The sequence below is a fragment of the Lampris incognitus genome, chromosome 15, assembly GCF_029633865.1.
Source record: "Lampris incognitus isolate fLamInc1 chromosome 15, fLamInc1.hap2, whole genome shotgun sequence".
Lineage (NCBI taxonomy): Eukaryota > Metazoa > Chordata > Actinopteri > Lampriformes > Lampridae > Lampris > Lampris incognitus.
The window spans coordinates 45,118,997-45,134,201 of NC_079225.1; the positions used below are offsets into that span (position 1 = coordinate 45,118,997).

Genomic DNA, 15,205 nt, shown 5'->3' on the forward strand with positions numbered 1-15,205 from the left:
AAGAAACAACGCAAAGCCGTTCCCAAAAAAGGCTTTGAATCGGAGGAAAACCAGGTCGACCCCGGAAACGGGTGTTTAAACGAAGGAGAAGATGCGACAGCTGATGGAATGGGGGAGCAGAAAGATGACGAGTTTTTGCTGGACGAGGTTTTACGTTTGGGAGGAACTCGAGTAAGTTTTGCTAGATCAGTTATTTCAGGCAGGACGCCGCCGGGTTAACGCGTCACGGATTGGTCTTCTAACACTTATTAGCACGTTGTAATGTCGCCACCATGTAGTCATTGTTACTGGTGGCCGTTTGCATCGCCTTACATGGACAATGCGTTGGCCCGGTGGTGTTGTGGTTAGAATTGTATTTTGATCTCAGCGGTGCTTTCAGTTGCCTTATAAAAGAAGAGGCCAAACATCTGAACCTCTAGCAAGGAACCATACACTTGGTATGGGCTTCACCAAGGACAGCTGAAATGCACCAGTTGCTAATAACGTAATCTTTAATTTTGGTGACAGTGGCTTCCTGCCAATATCAGTAACGGATTTCCACCGAGTGTTAATAATCTGTGTAATGTTCTCTAATGGTATTCCCCTTCTTTCTGTGTTTAGGCAGACTACGTCTTACTCGCCAGCGTGGACGACTCTAATGAGCTTGTTGATGGAGGTAAGAAAGGGACGATAGATGACCTGGAGGAAGGCGAATTGGAGAAATTTATCACTAAGTTAGGCATCCGTGCATACGCTGGACAACAGGTCATTGCAGATAAGCCGGAGGATGTAGAAGCTGCAAACACCAACGAAGAGGAGAGCAAAAAAGCTCAAGTCAAGAAATCTCCAGCGGACAATGAGGTATCCAAAGCTTCGCCCAAGGTTAATGACCAACAGAAGGACACAAAGAAGACAAAAAAGTCTGACTCCAGGAATGGCGTTGGTCTGATAAGCGCCGGGAAAAAAAACAAACTGAACGTGAATTTATTTGAGTTTCAGCCCAGACAGGTGCTGCTGGTCAAAGCGGGAGGGAAGTGGTATGATCAGGATTACACCACGGAGGGCTCATCAGAACCTCAAGATGAGGCTTTGGTCGCCAAGTATAAGGCTCTGGCCCAGAAGCTGTTTGAAGCAGAGACGGCACTTTATAAGAACAAGAAGACTCTGCAGAAAGGAGCCAACTCTGCTTGGATGAAGACAGTGGTCTCTGCCGGCACACTGGCAGACAGGATGGCGGCCATGACAGTTTTGATCCAGGATGCCCCGGTCCACACTTTGGAGCATGTGGAGAGTCTAGTTGCCATGGTGAAGAAGAGTGGAAGCCGCAGGATGAGTCTGATGGCTGTGGATTCTTTACGAGAGCTCCTGTTGTCAGACCTCCTCCCAGAGAACCGCAAGCTACGCCCATTTTCCCAGCATCCCTTCGACCAGCTGGAGGAGAGAGCCAGCGGAAACCGGGACTCCCGTGACCGCCGTCTTGTCCTCTGGTACTTCGAACACCAACTGAAGCACCATGTGGCCGAATTCGTGGCGACACTGGACGGGATTGCCCACGACACTGTGCCGGCCACGAAGGCCAAGGCGCTGACCACTGTGCACGAGCTGCTGTGCCACCGGCCCGAGCAGGAGCGGGCGCTGCTTGTCCAGCTGGTCAACAAGCTGGGAGACCCTGAGTACAAAATGGCTGCCAAGGCCTCCTACCTACTGGAGATGCTGCTGCACCAGCACCCCAACATGAAGCCGGTGGTATGCAGTGAGGTGGAGCGGCTGATGTTCCGGCCCAACATCAGCAGGAAGGCGCAGTACTACGCCATCTGCTTCCTCAGCCAGGTGCTGCTCAGCCATGAGGAAGCATCGCTGGCCAGCAAACTAATCACCATCTACTTCTCCTTCTTCCGTGCCTGCATCAAGAAGAAGGACGTGGAGTCCAAGATGCTCAGCGCCCTCCTGTCGGGGGTGAACAGGGCGTACCCGTACGCCAAAACCGGGGATGAGAAGGTCAAAGAGCAGCTGGATACCCTGTTTAAGGTGGTTCACCTGGTGAAGTTCAACACGGCTGTGCAGGCGCTCATGCTGCTCTTCCAGGTCATGGACTCGGAGCAGACGGTGTCGGATCGCTACTATGTAGCTCTCTACAGGTGAGAGGCTTTTATCCACACAGGTGTACTGTTAGGCATGTACTGGTTTGTGCTAAAGTTCATCCCCCATCAGGATGAACATGAGCTCCTGTTCACGTGTACGCCAATTGAGAACCTCTGTTGCTCTGATGGTTGCAGTAGTCTCATTTTCTTTATTGCGATATTCCGCTGCTCCATTTTTCATTAAAACAAAAACTGTTTTCAGAAGTGCTTGGCTTATTCGGATGTGAGCCGTAAAAGGATCACCTGATGACTTAATGATAAAATAGGGTGTCTTCGGAGGAGGATCTGGTTTTGTGATTGAGGGTTCATGTAATAGTGACATGTATTCAGCTGAAATCTGGTGACACTCTGATCTCTGTTGTACACCCCTAAAAGTATTCTTAAAGCAACAGGGACAAAATGAGAAAGGGGCACACGAAGCGAACGGAAACAAAGAAAAACGAGGCTGTTGCAACTGACACAGTGGCAGAGACGGGAGTGGGATCCTGGTGGGGAGTGAAACTTTGGTACAACACCGGTGTGCACGTGCACCGGTGTACCAGTTATGTGAACACTTGCTTATCTGACTCGTCTGTCTGTTTTATAATAATTTTAAAACGTTCTTTCCCTGTAGAGCAGCCTGTCTCCTAGTGCAGGGTAAAAAAAACCGTGGCCATTGTTTCATTCTACTACTACTACTACCACTACTTTTGGCTGTTCCCGTTAGGGGTCACCACAGTGGATCATCTGTTTCCATCTCTTCCTGTCCTCTGCATCTTCCTCTGTCACACCAGCCACCTGCATGTCCTCCCTCACCACATCCATAAACCTCCTCTTTGGCCTTCCTCTTCTCCTCTTCCCTGGCAGCTCCATATTCAGCATCCTTCTCCCAATATACCCAGCATCTCTCCTCCACACATGTCCAAACCATCTCAATCTTGTCTCTCTTGCTTTGTCTCCAAACCGTCCAACCTGAGCAGTCCCTCTAATATACTCGCTCCTAATCCTGTCCTTCTTCATTACTCCCAGTGAAAATCTTATCATCTTCATCTCTGCCACATTGTATTAACTAATAATGTTTGTGGGGTTCAACTTTTCCATCTTCATCTTCTCCCTTTTTCCTCCAGTTTCTTTTTTGCTATCGTTTCCATTCTGAGCTGTTAAGTTAAAAAGCAAATATGTATTCATACATAACCTACATCAATATATAGTAAACCTCTTTGTCAGGGAAATGTTGGTTACAAACCCCCCGACACTGGACACTTGGTTTGTGCATTGGTTTGATACCAACACACGTTTAAAACTCGTGTTTGGCTATGGGAACAGCTCCTCAGTACAAATTCAAACTAAACCCTGGATAAAGCTGGTCTTGGTCTGTATTGTATGAATACACCCAGATGTTAAGAGAAATCAATTCCAAGTTTTGAAAAAAAATTAAAATCAGTGCTAGTCTTCTTTCTTTCGATGGCCTTAGATGAATAAAAAAGTTTTCAAGGGTGCAAAACAGGAGAAAAACGTGTTAGATTTGACATCCCGAGTTTGAAAATGTCTCTCCATGTCAACATGTTAACCTTTTTACCTCGAACGAAAATAAAGTCTTTTTTGTGAGTTTTCCGGTTTTATTTTCCATCTTTTAACATTTCCTTTCTTATGTGCTGAAATATCCCCATAACACAAGCTTGTTGGGGTGGTTTTGTGTGGCTTCTGTGTCCCAACAGGAAGTTGATGGACCCCGGCCTGTATTCCTGCTCCAAGCAGAGCATGTTCCTCAACCTGGTCTACAAGTCTCTGAAGGCCGACATCGTCCTGCGGCGCGTCAAGGCCTTCGTGAAGCGGCTGCTGCAGGTCAGCTGTGAGCAGAGTCCCACCTTCGTGTGCGGCGCGCTCTTCCTGGTGTCAGAGGTCATGAAGTCCAAGCCAGGCCTCAGATTGCTGCTACAGGAAAGCGGGGTAAGGTTGTTCACTAAACAGGAAGTGATGTTTTGTGTCTTCTGATTGGCCAGCCTAAAAACTGATTTGTAAACTATTTATCTTGTAGTGTTCACCAATGTTCTCCTGTCTTGCGTTGGTTCGTCGGTCAGATGGAAATGTGGAAGCACCGCAGACCTGTCCTAACAGTCCTGCTGGTCCACCACATCCATAGATCATGTCTCTACCTCACAGAAAGACTAGTTTAAATACTGGGAATCATAAAGAATACATTCAGACCTAAATTAATATCAATAGGTCTACGTGTAAACAGGGCAAAGAATTTGGTTGGCGACACTGTATTCTCTGTTTGCCTGTCAAACCAGCGCCCCCCGCTGGAAGCCACACCTGAGCCACGCATAAGCGCTCTGTCCTCCAACCCACGCCGACTGTCTTCCGTAAAATGATGATGAACTGTGATGAAGCAGACGGACATCATAGGTAGTTGTAGAGAGGCTCAGAAAATACAGAAAGTGGGAGAGTCGTGATTATCAGCTGCTGACGTTTGGACGCCTCGCTCCGTCTCGGCTGGCGGTCAGCAGAGTGGACCGCGGCTGGTTAACCTGCCGTCACCAGGCTGACTGACAGCAGACTTTTTCTGAACCAGAGTAGTTTTCCTGTCGGCTCCATGGGAAGAAGTCAGCAGTGTTTGTGTGTAGTGATTTTATTTCCACGCCCACCGCGGCGAGTGAGGGGACCCTCCCTGTAGAGAAACAGACAAGCTCACAATCACACTGGGAGCCTTGATCAGTCAATGCAGAGCCAGCTGATAAGTTCAAAACACATATACAGGGGCGTCTGGGTAGCGTGGCGGTCTATTCCGTTGCCTAGCAACACGGGGATCGACAGTTCAGATCCCCGTGTTACCTCCGGCTTGGTTGAGCGTCCCTACAGACAGTTGGATGTGTCTGCGGGTGGGAAGCCGGATGTGGGTGTGTGTCCTGGTCACTGCACTAGCGCCTCCTGTGGTCGGTTGGGGCGCCTGTTCAGGGGGGAGGGGGAACAGCGTGATCCTCCCACGTGCTACGTCCCCCTGGTGAAACTTCTCACTGTCAGGTGAAAAAAGGCAGCTGGTGACTCCACATGTATGGGAGGAGGCATGTGGTAGTCTGCAGCCCTCCTCGGACCGGCAGAGGGGGTGGAGCAGCGACCAGGACGGCTCAGAAGAGTGGGGTAATTGGCCCAGTACAATTGGGGAGAAAGGGGGGGGGGGATCCAAACAAATAAATAAACGAATCAAACACACATCCAGCGGGGTATCTGTGTGATTTAACCTGCGGTCTGTGCAGATTATGCTTCAGTAAACTAAAATAGACTTGAAGCGTAAAACATCGCAGGGGGTCTCCGGGAGAACGTGGAAGCGTGTATCCGCTCTGTGAGTCGTGCGAGTGATGGGACGTCAAAAATGCTTCTAAAAATATACTAGAATTGGAACGATACAGAGAAGATTAGCATGGCCCCTGCGCAAGGATGACACGCAAATTCGTGAAGCGTTCCTTATTAAAAAAAACCAAACCAAAACACTTTGTGTTGGCCGTATGTGTCGGCTAATGACGTGTTAGTTTGTCCTTGGTGAAAAGACGTCTGTGTCGTGCCGTGAATTACTGATTTAAACCGTAAAGGAAACACGAAAAACTTGCAGTGATGTCGCTCTGGTTGTGTTTTTAACATCTTTTCTCAGGACAAGGAAGAGGAGAATTTCAAAGACCTCGCCGAAGAGGAAGATGACGAGGAAGAGCGCTTTGTGGATGCCGACAAGATGGAGGAAGGACAGAGTACCGAAGCAGAACCGTGCAGACCCGCAGCATCGTGGGTACACCACCAGAACCTGGAAGGTCTGTGTCTCCTTTCTAAGTCCTCCTCTGTTCTTATGGGGGAGTGTCTGACCTTTGACACCGGGACAGAAACTGTGTTTTAAACAGAGTGATGCTCACATAACCCACCCAGTATTTATCAAGGTATTGATGGAGGAAATGTAGTTGGATTGGTGATAGGTTGAAAAACAGTAATAACTACATCAATATTCAGCCTAAGCACAACATAAGATAGATAGATAGATAGATAGATAGATAGATAGATAGATAGATAGATTGATTCCTGCTTCCGGTGTGGGAAGATGGCTGTGCGAATTCACGTTGGCAGCGGCCTCAGCCAGTACTGGTGTTGGAAGATGGCGGCGTGAATGCAAGTTAATGGTGGCCTCACCCAATATCGTCCATGCAGTGTCTTTGTCCACGTTTGCGTTTTAAGCTTTTTCTTCGTTTGATGGCTGGGAGAGCTGGCGCTGGATCGGCAGGGGGTGCCTGGTCTGCTGCGTCCTGTGGGCCCAGGGACCACGGCCCTTGCCTGGAGCTGCGCCCCAGGAGGAAACACCGAGGGCGGTCTGACAGGTCATGGAAGCGGGGCAGGCTAAGCTAACTGCTAGCCCATGCAGACCGGCAGTTCTGACAGTCATCCTGGCTGGCGTTCGTTCTCCTGGACAGTGGTTGTTTTGGATATGTGTTAGTGTAGATATATGTGTTAGTATGTGTGTTGTAGTTTTTGGATATGTGTTTTTGTCTTTGTATTGCACTGCTGTGGGCTGGGGGAAATGACAGTGTTCCTGATTCCTGAGATAGATAGACAGACAGACAGGCAGGCAGGCACATAGATAGATAGGTTGACAGACAGACAGACAGACAGACAGACAGACAATAACAGTGTCAGTACAGGCTCTTGTAATATCACACATTGACTACTGAAACTCCTCACCAGCAGGTCTCCCTGCATGCACTTTCAAACCTCTGCACATGATCCAGAATGCGGCGGCATGTCTGGTCTTCAGCCAACCCAAAACAGCACATGTCACCCCGCTGTTCACAACCCCCCCCCCCCGGCTTCCAGTTGCTGCCCGCATCAAATTCAAAACCTTGATGCTCGCTTACAAAACAGCAACTAAAACGGCTCCCGCCTACCTGAACTCCCTCATTCAGGTCTACAGTCAGTCCTGCTCACTACGCTCTGCCAATGAAAGGCGCCTGGCACTTGCACCACAACGGGGCCCTAAGTCACTAACTAGCCAGACTCTTCTCTTCTGTAGTTCCCCGGTGGTGGAACGAGTTACCAAACTCCATTCGATCCACTGAGTCCCTCTCCATCTTTAAGAAGAAGCTAGAGACCCAGCTCTTTCTCCACCACCTCCACACCTGATGGGATTGATTTAAAAAATTTTAAAAATTGCTGCTGTGCTCCCTGTGCATTGCGTTTGTGCACTGCCTGTTGACACCTGTGTCCTGGTGAACGTAGTGTTTTGACACTTGTGTTGTCAGCCCCTGACCAGATCCTGGCTTGTGTTGTATGAACATACCTCGCTTTGGATAAAAGCATCTGCTCAATGAAATTGTAAATTTGTAAAATGTCTAAACATGTTTGCCATCATCACCGGTGATAGTTCATATTTCTATGAATCTTTGGAAAAAAAATTCTGCGCCAAAACTCAGTGTGTGTTGCTGGAGTATCTTGAAAAGGATTTTTGGGAATTCTTGATTGTTATGATCAGAATTTAATACAAATGTTTTTTTGTTTTTTGGTAAAAACTGGGCATTTTTATTACTCTTACCCTATTTAGCAGTGTATTTTTCACCGTTGTTGTCCCCCCCCGTAATGTCTGTCAGATGAATGTGGTGCGTTTCTCAGACCGTCCTCGCCACATGATCCTACATGAATATTCATCAGTCTGGTATTGTTACGTCATCACACGCTTGATGTGCTTTCAGGTGGGAAGAGCCGGGAGACCTACGACCCCTTGCACAGAAACCCTCTGTACTGTGGTGCCGACCACTCCACCCTGTGGGAGTTACAGCGGGTGGGTGTCCTGACACTAGCTGAGTCTCGACCAGCTTCTGCTTTATGCTTCAGTACAGTCACTGTAATATTGCTGTACATTGCTGTTTTGAGTTTGTCTTTTTGAGTCCAGATGAATTCTTCATTCTCTCCTGTGTTTCCCTGCAGCTCTCTCTGCACTTCCACCCCTCCGTGTCACTGTTTGCAAAGACGATCCTGCAGGTAACAGCTTCATATCTGCCACACGTTCCATTATCATTTATGCAAATGAAGGAGTCTAGGTATTCAAACTGACTGTTTGCAAATTGGTGGTTCCTGAGAGCTGATTGGCTGATCGTTGTGTCCGTCACCTACTTCCTCATCAGCTGTCCCACTACAGGCAGTGGCGAGCATCTTTGGCGTAGCGTATGCCAGATAATACTAGATTATTAAGAATACAGCGAAGATAAAATGTGTTAATGTCAGGATAATACTGAAGGCCATCCAAAGGAATTGAATCAAGTGCAACTGGACTTGGTATATATACCAAGTCCAGTTGCACTTGATTCAATTCCTTTGGATGACCATGACCTGGATGAATGAGAACATTCACAGACAATACTGAAGGCCATCTTGGAAGTTGGACAGCATGACTGACTGTTGGAGACGTCTTGCCAGCAGTCTCAGCGATGGCATTTTCCAGCATCAAATGAAAAGTAGTAAAGTTTAAAATATCAATTGACCTCAACATTATTTTAGTTTAGTCCTCATAATACGTTTAATCACAAGGTCCCCTGGAGGTTTTCACTCATCAATGAGCCCTCCTCATTTGAAAATAATTTAAACCAACTCAATAAAATTGCAGTGAGTTTAGATGTGATGTCGATTTATAAAGCTGAATCACGTCAAGAGCTTTGCGTTGGATATAATGCTCTTTTTTGTTTTAAGATTAAATCATTTTTTACCAGCTGACATGTTTGTTTTTTTTTTGCCAAATATTTTCTAAAAGTACCGTGTTGTTTAGGTCTGAAGCATTAAACTTTTAGTTGTGATAGGAACTTGATTAGGTGTCATGACGTAACACAACTGCACATCCAGCAGCTCATCTCTTGCACCTGGTCCACACGCACATGGGTGTTATAAAAACAGGGTTTTTCCTCCTTCGATCTTAAAAATCCTGTCCACACAAGCACCCGGGGCGTCCGGCTGGCGTGGTGGTCTATTCCGTTGCCTACCAACACTGGGATCACCGGTTCGAATCCCCGTGTTACCTCCGTCTTGGTCGGGCGTCCCTACAGACACAATTGGCCGTGTCTGCGGATGGGAAGCCGGATGTGGATATGTGTCCTGGTCGCTGCACTAGCGCCCCCTCGGGTCGGTCAGGGCACCTGTTCAGGGGGGAGGGGGGGGGTAACTGGGGGGAATAGCGTGATCCTCCCACACGCTACGTCCCCCTGGTGAAGCTCCTCACTGTCAGGTGAAAAGAAGCAGCTGGTGACTCCACATGTATGGGAGGAGACGTGGTAGTCTGCAGCCCTCCCCGGGTTGGCAGAGGGGGTGGAGCAGAGACCGGGACGGCTCGGAGAGTGGGGTGATTGGCTGGATGAAATCTGGAAGAAAAGGGGGTGGGAGGGAATCGAGAAAAAATAAAAAAATGTAAACTTAAAAAACACATGCTACTCAGCATGACTGCGCTGTCAAGAGCATGCCGAACCAACAGGTGGCGATATAACCCTAAAGCCATGTTGGCCAATCGAAAGCCTGAAAAAAAAAGCCAACGATAAGCCAAAAACTCAGTTTTCCCTGTCTACACGTCCACACTGAAAACGGAGTTTCTGAAAAGCGTCACCCTGGAAGAGTTTCCGGAAGGTCCGTTTTCGGTGACCTGAACGCAGTTTGCGTGTGGACAAAAGGCCAAAACACGTGGAAGAAGCTGCATCTCTGAAATACCATGCAGGCCTCAGTGTGGACTGGGCATTGGTTTTCTGCTGCTCTGTGGTTTTCCTGGACAGGAAACAAGCAGCGACCACAGTAGGAAGTCCCGTGCAGCTTGCTCTGAAAGGTTCTTCTTTCTTCTTCTCTGGTGTTTGCAGGGGGACTTTATTCAGTATACAGGAGACCCTCTGCAAGACTTCACCCTCATCCGCTTCCTGGACCGCTTTGTCTTCAGAAACCCCAAGCAGCTCAAAGGAAAACGTAATATTTCCCTCTTTCTTTACTTACTCGGCACAACCGCCGGCGCCGGCGGACAGCGCTCATTAGTAAATATGGCGCGGGTGGGAAGTGGACTTCGTTCAATATTGTTTCATAAATTGTCTGCACACTGTAGACGTAGACCGACTGTCACCTGTCAGGTTGTGGTATTGATCGTAATGAAGGATACAGCTCAGCTTCAGTCAGTCAGGTTTACACACATCCAACCAAACACCAACCAACAATCTTCAGATCCAGAGAAAATTATTCAGGTCTGGAAAAATAAATCCAAACTGCAAATTTGGCATGAAGATGTATTTATTCAACCAAAAATAAATAAATAAATAAAAAAGGATAAACACAGAAATTAATTCACTGGGGGGGGCGTTTCTTCACCTCACAGAATGTAATGTTCATGAATACTAACTGAACAGGTGAGCACCTCATATGGATGAGTCGTGTTAAGAGCTGACACTACTTTTATATTCTCGAGCTCGTGAATTGCGTGTTTTAAAGTGTGTCGAGTATCAGTTAACATTCTGAATTGACGCCGTCTTTTATCGACGTTTTTACACCACAGGAAACACAGACGCAACGGTAATGCAGCCCAAACCGAATTTATCGATGAACAACATCCGTTTACTACCAGGTGAGTTTTCAGATTTCATACGGAGAAGATATGAGTGGTGTACTGCTGGTATTCTGTACGTGTATTAACTATTCAGTCCAAAAAAAAAAAAAAAGAGACTGGTTTCTTTCAGTACAGCTCAGGTCTGGTCCTGTTGGGTTTCTGTAGTAAACCGGCAGTGTGATCTGACTGTACATACACGGATTGTACATACACTGACTGTACATACACTTACTACATGATCTGACTGTACATACACTGACAACATACACTGACTACATGATCTGACTGTACATGATCTGACTGTATATACAGACTGTACATACGCCGACTGTACATACACTGACTGTACTTACTGGCTGTACATACACCAATTGGACACGATCGGACTGTACATACACCTGTACAGACACCGGCTGTACATACACTGACTACATACTGGCTGTACATGAGTGGGCTGTACATACACTGACTGTACATACTGACTGTACATGAGTGGGCTGTACATACACCGACTGTACATGATCTGACTGTACATACACTGACTACATGATCTGACTGTACATGATCTGACTGTACATACACTGGCTGTACATGATCTGACTGTACAAACTGGCTGTACATACACTGACTGTACATGATCTGACTGTACATACACTGACTACATGATCTGACTGTACATGATCTGACTGTACAAACTGGCTGTACATACACTGACTGTACATGATCTGACTGTACATACACTGACTGTACATGCACTGCAGAATCCATTTACTGACGTCTCACACCAAATAACCAACTCTCTTACGCCTTAATGTCCTGTTATTCAACAAATATCTGCAAATGTTTGAAGAGCCTTTCGCCCGCAGCGCCGGCGCTGCTCCTGACAACGTTCCATCAGTACAGTTCTCACCTTGTTTTGTAATGATTTTATTTTATATCTGTTGTGTTTCTGCCAGTGAACTGTGCAGAGTTTCTGTCTAAAGACGAGAGCCAGATCCCCGTCGACCAGATCTTCTTCCATCGGTGAGAGAACGATGCCGGTTAACTGGATTTGGATGAAAAACTAAGGGAACAAGTCAAGCAGGCTGGTGTCAGCACGACTTACAGTTATCTACATTATTGGTCCAGTTAATTTACTCCCATGAACAAGTTCATTACCATCTCTACACACGTGACAAACCAGACAAGCTCACATCAGCTGTATTTATCCGCCGTTAGGCCGCTGGAGCCAGATTAAAAAAAAAAAAGTGATGTAATAACATCTACTTTACATTTTACTTCAAATAATTTTACTCTATGAAAATAAGGTCCTGTCTAAGTGATGAACTGACAGGCGGATGTCGGAGTCCAGATAAGCAGCAGCAAGTCTGAATGAAGTGTCCAACCTCACAGAAATAATCAGCGCAATTCAAAATGGAGTGTAACAGAGAAGAACTCCACAGCATGTCCCACCGGACGAGTCTCATTTCTCCTGGGTTTTGTTTTTTTGCGAGGCGGTCATGCTGTTTGTTCACTGCATCTTGTTTTTTTTTCCCGGCGGCAGGTTCTTCAGAAAGCACGAGATGGAGAAGCGGCTGCGTTTTCCACGACGTGATGGAGACGACGAGAGCGTGGCCGATGTGGATGATGACGAGTTTGAGAAGGTCCTTGGTAGGTCCTCAAGCTCACATATAGAAATAGATGTTCTGAAATTGCTGTTATCCCCAGCTTTCCTCCATTAATAAACAGTTATTTCCTCCATGTGTATGATGGAATCAGGCCCCATAACACCACCAGTCATCCTCACATGGTTGGAGACTCTCTCCAGTCTCCGTACATTTTGACTGGGTAGGACGAACACTGGTGCAGCAGCAAACACGTACATGTTGGAAACAAGACTGAGACGTGATGCTGATGTGAGACATGATGCTGATGTGTCCATGACAACCAGTATGACTGTACAACAGTGTTCCCATATAGTGTGATGTAGTTTGTAATACATCAGACTGTCTGTGTTAGCTTTGGTCCCAGGATCCATTTTTACAAGGGTGGAACTGTTTATTGCTGAGCTGACGGCACACCAGCCACAATGGCTGCTACACCTGGTTTGTAGTCCTGCTACACCTGGTTTGTAGTCCCAGAACATCAGAGTCAACAGGTCTGTTTCTCTCTGCCTCCTACATCCACTATATCACAACACTGTTCTACTGGAAGACTGACTGTCTTTCCAACACCACCACCACATCACCATCACCTTTCAGATGGAGGAAATAAACACTTATTAATGGAGAAAAGTCACTTGTTTTTGGTTTTAAGTGTTGATCCAAGTTCACTATTCTGTTTTGTCTGAACCCAGACTCGTATGAAGGAGACAGTTACTTCACAAATCTGCCAGATGACAGTCTGGACTTCGCGAGGTAAGCAGACGGTTTGTCCTCCTGTCCACAGGTCCACATTCAGGACCAGAGGAGACTTTATAAAGCCGTTTCTGAGGAGTTCATCCCTCATGTCTCATTTCTATAGACTGGTATTTGTTTCTCAAACAGTGCTGATGACACCACAAAACACTTAAAAACTGTTGTTCTTACTTTGGCCTTTCTTGTAGGAATAATTTCAATAAGCACTTCATCATCTAGTTTTTCACCAAATACTTCATTTTATTTGTGCTTGTTGAGTGAGTTTAGTTATCAGATTGTTAAATTTTTTTCAGTGTAAATAAAGCACATGGAATTGTGTTGAATTGTATCAAATGTGTTCTATGAATAACAACTGATTTCAGTCCGTGGATTGATGGGTTCAAGTTCTCCACCAACAAATATGTCTGTCCTCCGTTTTGTCTCACAGCAACATGGACAAAGAGAAGAGCAAGAGTGAGAAAGACTTGAATGAAGACTCGGATGACTCGGACATGGACGACCTGGATGATGAGGAGGTTTCTCTGGGCAGCATGGACGAAGACTTTGAGGACCTGGACGATGAAGGAGGGGTGTTCATGGATCCAGATGGAGAGGAGGATGATGAAGGTACGGATGTTCTGAGACAGGAATTTATTTAAGAAGTTTCTTTTCAGTGTAATTGATAATGTGACTGCAGGAAGGAGACCCGTCAGCAGGACACAGAGCTCGGAGGATTAAAGGATTTTTTTTTTTTATCTGTGCACCTTCACTTAATGTAAACGGCCATGCATTGCAATTTGATGTAAAAAAATGTGGCAAATAGTGTGATTGATTATTGATGTAGATAGTAGGGGTGGAACGATACTGGATCAAATTCCGAATCATTCAAGACGGTCCTCACAGTTCGAGACGCTCCCCATTTTGTGAGATCGTGTATTATTAATACCAGAACGACCGGGATTTCACTCCTACCTAAAACGACCATGGTTGGTCAAAGTGACCGCTGGTTTTTAAACTCTATAGTCAAGATACGTAAATACCCAACTGAAATATTAATGCACTGCATATGTTAGTATGTCTGTTAGGAAACGACTGACACCAAACTTAACATTTTAACAACTATAATACTGTACCGATTTCAGGGGGCAGCCGGGAATCCACCACAACCGGGACGCGAACCCGGGTCACCCGCACTGTGGGCGACTACGGTAAGCAGTCGAGTAAAGGGTCTGACCCATTAGCCAACAGACTAGCATGTCTACACATCAGTGATCATTACAATACTATTTTTCAAACAATTTAAAATGGACAAGCCATCCGGTCCTTGTATATTCAAATTGAGAGTTGTGTCCTTGTTCTCGGCACAAAGTCAAACATGTTTTCGGTGGGTGTCGGGACTCTGCCAAGGTTCTCCCTTGTCTGCGATTCTGTTTGAGATATTCATGGACTGGATCTCAAGGCGCAACCAAGGTGAGGAGTGTGTCCGTTTGAGAACCTCAGAATTGCATCTCTGCTCTTTGCAGATGATGTGGTTTTGTTGGTTTCATCAGAACGCGACCTCCAGTGCGCACTGGGGCGAAATGGCTGGGATGAGAGTCAGCACCTCCAAGTCTGAGGCCATGGTTCTCTACCGGAAAATGGTGGATTGCTCCTTCTGGGTTGGGGATGAGTTGTTGCCTCAAGTGAAGGAGTTCAAGTATCTCAAGGTCTTGTTCACGAGTGAGGGTAGGATGGAGCGGGAGACTGACAGGTGGATTGGTGCAGCATCAGCAGCAATGCAGATGTTGTACCGGACCGTTGTGGTGAAGAGGGAGCTGGGCTGGAAGGCAAAGCTCTCAATTTACCAGTCAGTCTTGGTTCCAACCCTCACCTATGGTCATTAGCTTTGGGTAGTGACCGAAAGGGTGAGATCGTGGCTACAAGCGGCTGAAATGAGTTTCCTCCGTAGGGTGTCTGGCCTCAGCCTTAGAGATAGGGTGAGGAGCTCGGACATCCGGAGGGAGCTCGGAGTAGAGCCGCTGCTCCTTCATGTCAAAAGGAGTCAGTTGAGGTGGTTCGGGCATCTGATTAGGATGCCTCCTGGGCACCTTCCTTTGGAGGTTTACCGGGCACAGCCAACTGGGAGGAGACCCCGGGGT

The 15,205-nt window shown here is 46.8% G+C and overlaps 1 protein-coding gene and 1 pseudogene across 1 annotated transcript in view; both read left to right on the forward strand.

Moving 5' to 3' along the window:
* The window catches only part of cebpz (CCAAT enhancer binding protein zeta), a 20,655-nt gene continuing 5,450 nt past the window's right edge, over positions 1–15,205 (forward strand). Inside the window, exons 1-12 of the mRNA XM_056294766.1 lie at positions 1–171; positions 601–2,117; positions 3,818–4,049; positions 5,749–5,902; positions 7,823–7,911; positions 8,058–8,111; positions 9,962–10,064; positions 10,642–10,710; positions 11,649–11,715; positions 12,236–12,342; positions 13,028–13,088; positions 13,516–13,694. Coding sequence (XP_056150741.1) covers positions 109–171; positions 601–2,117; positions 3,818–4,049; positions 5,749–5,902; positions 7,823–7,911; positions 8,058–8,111; positions 9,962–10,064; positions 10,642–10,710; positions 11,649–11,715; positions 12,236–12,342; positions 13,028–13,088; positions 13,516–13,694 — 2,695 coding nt within the window. The 5' untranslated portion in view covers positions 1–108. The remainder of the gene's footprint in view (positions 172–600; positions 2,118–3,817; positions 4,050–5,748; positions 5,903–7,822; positions 7,912–8,057; positions 8,112–9,961; positions 10,065–10,641; positions 10,711–11,648; positions 11,716–12,235; positions 12,343–13,027; positions 13,089–13,515; positions 13,695–15,205) is intronic.
* Positions 5,477–5,572, forward strand: LOC130125829 (U6 spliceosomal RNA; annotated as a pseudogene).